Source organism: Acyrthosiphon pisum, chromosome X (assembly GCF_005508785.2).
Source record: "Acyrthosiphon pisum isolate AL4f chromosome X, pea_aphid_22Mar2018_4r6ur, whole genome shotgun sequence".
Taxonomy (NCBI): domain Eukaryota; kingdom Metazoa; phylum Arthropoda; class Insecta; order Hemiptera; family Aphididae; genus Acyrthosiphon; species Acyrthosiphon pisum.
In genome coordinates, this window is record NC_042493.1 from 22,811,767 (window position 1) to 22,819,036 (window position 7,270).

General features: G+C 29.7%; 1 protein-coding gene across 2 annotated transcripts; it reads right to left on the reverse strand.

Annotated features, from left to right (window-relative positions):
- Positions 1 to 1,012: 1,012 nt before the first annotated feature.
- LOC107883045 (kelch-like protein 12) lies at positions 1,013 to 2,135 on the reverse strand. Of its 2 annotated transcripts, XM_029485589.1 has the most exons (3): positions 1,992 to 2,135; positions 1,452 to 1,928; positions 1,013 to 1,375 (listed from the first exon to the last, which is right to left on the reverse strand). In XM_029485589.1, the coding sequence occupies exons 2-3, from the start codon at positions 1,637 to 1,639 to the stop codon at positions 1,258 to 1,260; spliced, it is 306 nt and encodes a 101-aa protein (XP_029341449.1). In that variant the 5' UTR covers positions 1,640 to 1,928; positions 1,992 to 2,135; the 3' UTR covers positions 1,013 to 1,257. The 2 variants fall into 2 exon arrangements, with proteins under 2 accessions (XP_029341449.1, XP_016657860.1); XM_016802371.2 differs by lacking the exon at positions 1,013 to 1,375 and having other exon boundaries at positions 1,658 to 1,928.
- Between the last annotated feature and the right edge of the window lie 5,135 nt (positions 2,136 to 7,270).

Here is a 7,270-nt window from a genome sequence, read left to right on the forward strand (position 1 = left end):
TGCCGCATTGTTGTTGTGTCACAGGCGCGGATAGATGCGCGTCGTTGGAATTCGTGGCTCAGCTTAAATCGTAATTTTACCGGTTCGGTTAATTTTTTAATTCGACATCATCGTGTACCCCTGATACCCACGTGTTTGGATACGTCGTACTCATTGTCCACCGTCGGTACGTCGCGTAGTGCAGGTATACACTTCCGTATGGGAACAAGTGCTCCGGTCAACTTCAACCAGGTCAGACGTATCATACCCATACTGTTTATTATTTGATAATTGTTATCAACGCTGATACGCAGTTGTTTGTATTATTAATTTCATGATTTAATTTTTTAATTATTTGTAATTTGTGTAGGACTAACATAGTAATAAGTTATTCTCATGTATTCCAATGAATGAAATACTATATGTACAATAAATTTATACAGTCCACTATTCAGGATATTTTGTCGTTTCTTATTAATCTTATACATATATATTATTAAGACTCAATCAGGTTTTATTTACCAGCAAATAGTTGAGATACAACCGTGTTCATTTGAATCGGCTATCATGACTAAACAGTGACTATGGATTTTTAATATTATTCATCTGTTTTTGAAACAATATATAAGGAGCCCCCCCCTCCCAATGTACAAACTAGATTCACTTTACTATCAGAAAAAATACAGTTTAAGAAAATCTAGGTACATTTACTGTCCTAAAAGGTGATGACACAATTAAAAATAAAAAAACACACATTGTACAATCAATACATTCATCGTTCCACTCAGAAAATAAAAATAAAGAAAGTGCTCAAAACGATGTATGTATACATTATTTAAAAACAAGTGTTTAATACACGCTAAATAGTAAATATTAATAAAATAAAATTCAACTACGCGTAGAGAATTTTAAACCATTAGTTTTTAATGTATATTAGACGCCATATGGCGTGAAACGCATTGCTGAATGATACTTATGACGCCAATCGGATTCAGTTTGCAGTCAACGTGTTAATGTTTTTATTTGTGTTGTTTTATTCTTAGATTAAAAGTTAATACAGATTTGATGGATTTACATAAGCATTTAAAGCAGAAGGGCTAGCAGTTATGTTTGTTTTTCTATAACTGTGTTTTTCTATACTCGCCTATCAATAATTATTTATATAATTAATCCACAGGTTTACAATTTTTTTTTTTTTTAGATGACTGTTCAAGAATAGAGTCCATTATATTTATGTGTTAGATCTTTGTGTTAAGTTGACTTTACATACAACAATAACTAATATTGCAGTTTGCTTACTTTTTCTTCATATGGAACAGCAAGATCATTACAAGAGATTATCTTAACCACATCTTCAGAAGATAATGATAGGAACTCATCACTTTTAACCACTTCCCTGAAAATAAATGTCTTTATATAGATAATTTATTGCTGAATGAATTTAATAAAGAATAAAATTAATTAAATCATACAGAAACTGTTTTTTTATTAATGCTTCAGAACTTGATAACAATTCCGTGCAGTTATGTATGTCAGCAAACGCTCTGATGCCCAGACAATTCGATGCATCCAGTTGTTTTTGTAAAAACTCAGAACATGCAGCACTAACAAAATCTAACTGTAGGATTTTTGCTGCTGGTAACAATATCTTGAAAATCATCAATAATACATTTAAAACAATTTTATATTAGTCTTTCACAAATTGACTTGTTAATTATACCTGTACATTTTCTTTTGTCATTATCAATTCACCAGTATAAATATAATCTACTAATATTTTTAAAACAGTAGAGTCTAATTCACTTATTTTGACAAGATCTTTATTGCTTTCATCAAAATTATTAAACATTGCTCGGAAATATGGACTAGCTACCATTAAAACATTTTTATGACCAAATGTTATACATCCATCATCTGTTTCAAATCTAATATCACATAAAACTTCTTTTCTAAAAACAAAAAAGTGTTAATAATATTTATTTTGAATGAAGGTAAAATAACTGTTAACATACTTGCGTAGAGATTGTAAGTCTTCTAGTATTCTAACAGAGTGAAAGCTATTTCTAAAATGTGTTGGTTGACATTCATTTGATTTCAATACTTGCTTTAGGTTATTTTCACAAGATGAAGCCTGAATGGTATCCATTTCTTCTAGGGTCATAGGACCTTTGAAAATATTTTAAAAATAAATATATATTTTTGATATCATCATTGAGTTAAGACTTAATACTAAAATTTAATACCTATGGAAGGGTAAAAATCAACAAAATACTGATGTTAAGAAATTATCAACTTATTACCTAGGTAGTTAGATTTATTAAAAATAGAGTATTCTAATATTCTAGTATTCTAACAGAGTGAATTTCATAATTGTTTCTGAAATGTATTGGGTATTTTCATTGGATTTCAAAACTGGCCTTGTATAATATTCACATGATGAAATCAGTGAATCCATTTCTTTTACTGACATTAATAGGCAACAAATTACAATTATATAATATATTTCCTATATTTAGCTAATGTATATATCTGTTGTAGCAAGTAGAGATGGAATCAAAAATAAAAACAACAAATTATTTAAATAATAAAAAAAAAAATACAATAGGTATGCTGATTCATTATTAGACTTAAAATTAAATTTTGGGGCTTTCATTTAATTTTATTTTTATCAGAACAATGGTGTCTTTCAAAAAGTAATTGATAATAAAGTAAATGATTTCCCTAAAAATGTACAAGTTTATTATTTGTCGCTTCACATGTTACATCATGAATATCAATATTATTTAAAGTTTGAATGATGTGGCATATTTTTATTGTTAGTAAAATATTACCCTGTGTCTAGACCAGTGGTTTTCAAACCTATATTAAACATAGCACACCGTGCACTTCAAACAATTTTTATACCTTCTTAAATTGATTAGATGATCAATATTGTTTTGAATTATAATTATATACATTTAATAAGAAATGTGTGCTTGATGGGCAAACAAATTTTTATAATTTTATTCTTGGACGATTAGTTCACATTTTTCAGAAGACGGTGGCACACTTAATGAATGCTTACGACACACCGGTGTGCCACGGCACCCAGTTTGAAAACCACTAGTCTAGACTCTCAACCAAATTAGGTAAGATAACGTATGCTTGACCATGGTCAGGCGTCTAGACACGGTGAAAATATAAAATATTATTGAATTGAAATCAATTTATAGAATATTATGTATTATCTTACCGATTGATTGTAGTTGGATTCAAATAACTGTAACTATGGAAAATACTCCAGGAAAATAGGTATTGAAATATAAGCCTATATTATAATCAATGTAACACCGAGAATTAAAAATTATATATTCAATATATTTTATCACATAATTTAAATTATAAAATAACCACCTGTATCTGATGTCGAATTTTACTGCAGTGCACACAGACTATAGTATTGACTGTGCAGTTTAAGGTGTGCCGTGTTGCATATTATATGCAACACGCATATTATATCTCGAGGAGTGATTGAATGTTGGGTACTTTCAACCTTGCATTAACGACTATAAATTAAATCATTCGAAATTTAATAATAAAATATAAATAAATAACACAGAATGATTTAGCTTTATATTTAACAATATTTAGTAAACATAAAATAAAATTTGATACGTACGTCACAAAATATAAGCAATATGAAAAGTAGGTGCTTACTATTAATTCCGTTCGGTTTCACCATGATTTAATCATGGGTTTCACCACAGAACAATGTTTCACATAATATGATTATAACAATAATATTATTTATGATGGATATACCAATTACTAACCACTAACCACGGTTAAATATTAATATTGCCTCAATTAAAAAAAAAAATTATTTTCTACTCAAATATCCCGCCTTTATTTGAAATACTGTTTGGTTATAATAATAAATCACCTAAATAATTAATTCAATAATTTATGCGAAAAATCTGTACTAAAAATAAACAAATTACCTATGTATGGTTTTTTTTCTTTTTTTTATCGTTTTATTATGGTGGGGAGGATGATATTATAAAAATGTTTGGACATGTTGTTTATCTCTCCTTATGCTCATATTTCTCAAATATTTTGTATTTGAAGTGTTTTAGATTCTGAGTGGAACGATGAATGTATTGATTTTACAATGATGTGTGTTTTTTTATTTTTTTATTTTTTTATTTATTTTTTTATTTTTTTATTTTTTTTTGTGTCTGTGTACACGATAAGTAGTCGAAATAATGCTACGATTTTCAACTTCAGTATCTTGTTCGATCAGAAAGTGAATATCGTTGGTGCATTGGGGAAGGTCAAAATTTAAATTTCCCAGTGGTTTTCAAAAGCGCCGGGAAAAACAAAAGAAAAATTAAGGAAAAACGGGAATTTTTACGCAAAATCGATTTTTCACAAAATTGAATTTGGTTTTTGGTGTAACTTTAAAAAAAATGACCGTAGATATATGAAATTTTGACTGAATGTTTATCTTAGCATTTTCTATACACCATAACATTTTCAAAATATTTTGATGTATTTTGAGCTCTTTACGGACATTTTTATTTTCCATTTTTTTTTAGTTTTTTTCTAAAAATATCAATTAATATCTTTAAATTACAAAAAAATAACTAAAATCATTATTCTTTGTCCAAATATCTAATTTCTTCTAAATTTGAATTTAAAATACCTATCTATAAAAAAAAACTATGTTTATATATGTATATATTTAGATTTTTCAGTTACATTATGAACTACTTTTATGAAATCTTGTTTTAAATTTCCAAACCTTAGCTGTACAAATTGAACATTTCATAATTTTTTAACTACAAAATAATCAGAAAGTTTTTGAGATTTTGATGAATTTTATAAACTTTAAGTTATAACTTCAGATGCTCAAAAAAAATATTGTGAATTTATACTATTTTTTTTTTTCCTCTAACAACAACTTAACAAGAAACTGTATATTTAATTATCATACATTTTTTTATCGATAATAATTTAAAAAAAAATAATAATAAAATCGAAATTTATGTATGCCTATAAATTGCTCAAAAAAAGTCAAAATATTTTACATTCTTATTATTTTTGTTTCTGTCATCACCTTTTAGGACAGTAAAAGTGCTTGGATTTTCTTCAACAGTACCTTTCTTAATAGGAAAGTGAATCTAGTTGGTACTTTTTGGGGGGGAGGGGGTCAAAAGTAACAATTTCCTAGTAAATTTCAAATGCGAGTTGAAAAACAAAAGAAAAATTTTCGAGAAAATCGATTTTGGTTTTTGGTACAACTCTAAAAAAAATTACCGTAGGCACATACAATTTTGATTGAATGTTTATATTAGCATTTTCTATACACCATAACATTTTTCAAATATTTTGATTTATTTTGAGCTGTTAACGGACATTTTCAGTTAACATTTTTTTTAGTTTTTTTTTTTTATAAATATCAATACAATTTTATTTGTTAGTTAAAAAAGCTTGAAAATTTAATAGAAGGTTCTAATTATATTATATCAAAGTTAGATCAAAAAAATTAAAAATCCATAGTCACAATTTTTTTTTTAATAAGCATTTAAAGATCGAATTTTGACAAAATTTATTAAATTAAAAATTGAATAATTATTTTGTAGTTAATAATTTATAAAATTTTCAACTTTTATATCTAAGGATTGAAAATTTAAAACAAGATTTCACGTAAGTATTTATTTCTGTTACCAAAAAATCTAAAAAATATATAAGCCCAGTTTATTTTTATAGTCATTTTAAAGCTCAAATTTGGACGAAATTACATATTAAAAAACCTAGAATAACTATTTTAGTTATTTTGATGTGATTGTATAATATTAATATCGTGGGTAGTTGAAACTTCTAAAGTATACTATTATGTATCTATGATAGTACCACGGTTTGTTGTTGATGTTTAACGCGTAAACGCGTTACCTAATGTATATTGTGATATGATTAATTTGGAATTTATTATAGATAGATTAATTTTTTTTAATACCATAGATAAATATATAATATGTGTTCGAACTTGCCGCCACTTTTATTACCTTGTGTGACAACCGGTCCGCGAGACAGCGCGTCGCGCGGTCCGTGGACGCCGGGCTCCAGCCAAGTCGCCGCCGGCGACCTAAAGTTCGTCTTTGCCGTGTGCTCGTTGCGTGCAGGCCGGTCGTGTGTCTTTTGCCGCACGCTCTATGCGAGCAGACCGTGCGTAGTTCGTGTCCGGCCGTTACGTTGATGCCGTTGTAGCGACGAGTTCGCTGCCGATATAGCGACGAGTTCGCTGTCGTTTTAGCGACGAGTTCGCTGCCATTGCGAGCGCCTCGTGGTGCATACTATACTATTTTGTTGCGCTTTGCCTTTATTATTGTCGTCGACATCGTTCTGGTTAACGTCGACTTGTTGTTCGTTGTGCGACCGCTATTCGTTTTCGCGCGTTCGCCGTTGATATCACTATTGTGTATATCCCGTGATCGACGCCGCCATCAGTGCCGTGATTACCATTACGTCATTTGCAGATTACGTAATCCGGTCACTCGCCATCGTCCGGTGCCGCCGTCAACAGCCGCCGCCGTCCCCCCGTTCACCTGCATGTCATCGACATCGTCGCCGCAGCTGTTGCAGTCACTGCCGCCGCCGGTGACGTATCACCTAGATCCCCGGTTAACAAGATCCCCATGGTTATCTAGATCCCCCTGGATCAATTAGATCTCCATGGGTCAACTAGTACCCTTGTCAACTAAATCCCTATGGGTCATCTAAGCCATCTATATAAACTTGGTCCATTTTGATAAATGTATGTGGTAAGTAGTGATAACAGTGGTCTGTAGTGATGTAAACACCCCGCCTTAATTTAAAATATAATAGTATACGCTATTTACTGTGGCTACGCTTAGTATGGTTATGTTTTAATGGTTGTTCTTAAGTAGTGAGTGGTGGTAATAAGTAGATAAATTTAAAATTCTTCCTATCAGCTATCATTAAAATTAAAATATATTATTTACGCACGGTGAACTTTACATTGATAATACATCTAACATCTATATCCTGTTTACTAAGGATTATATATATAAAAGAACATGGCAAACTAATTATCATGACATGTTTAGTAGAAATTTCTAGTCTCAAAACTAGAAACAATTCATTTTTGAAAGGGTGATTGACTGCGGTAGGGTAGATCACCAAGGATTATACCCATTTTAACCTTAGTTATAATAAATATAGGGTCAGGACTCAGAATGGTCAGATATAAAATAGGTACTTAAATACGGGATTAATTATTACTTTTATA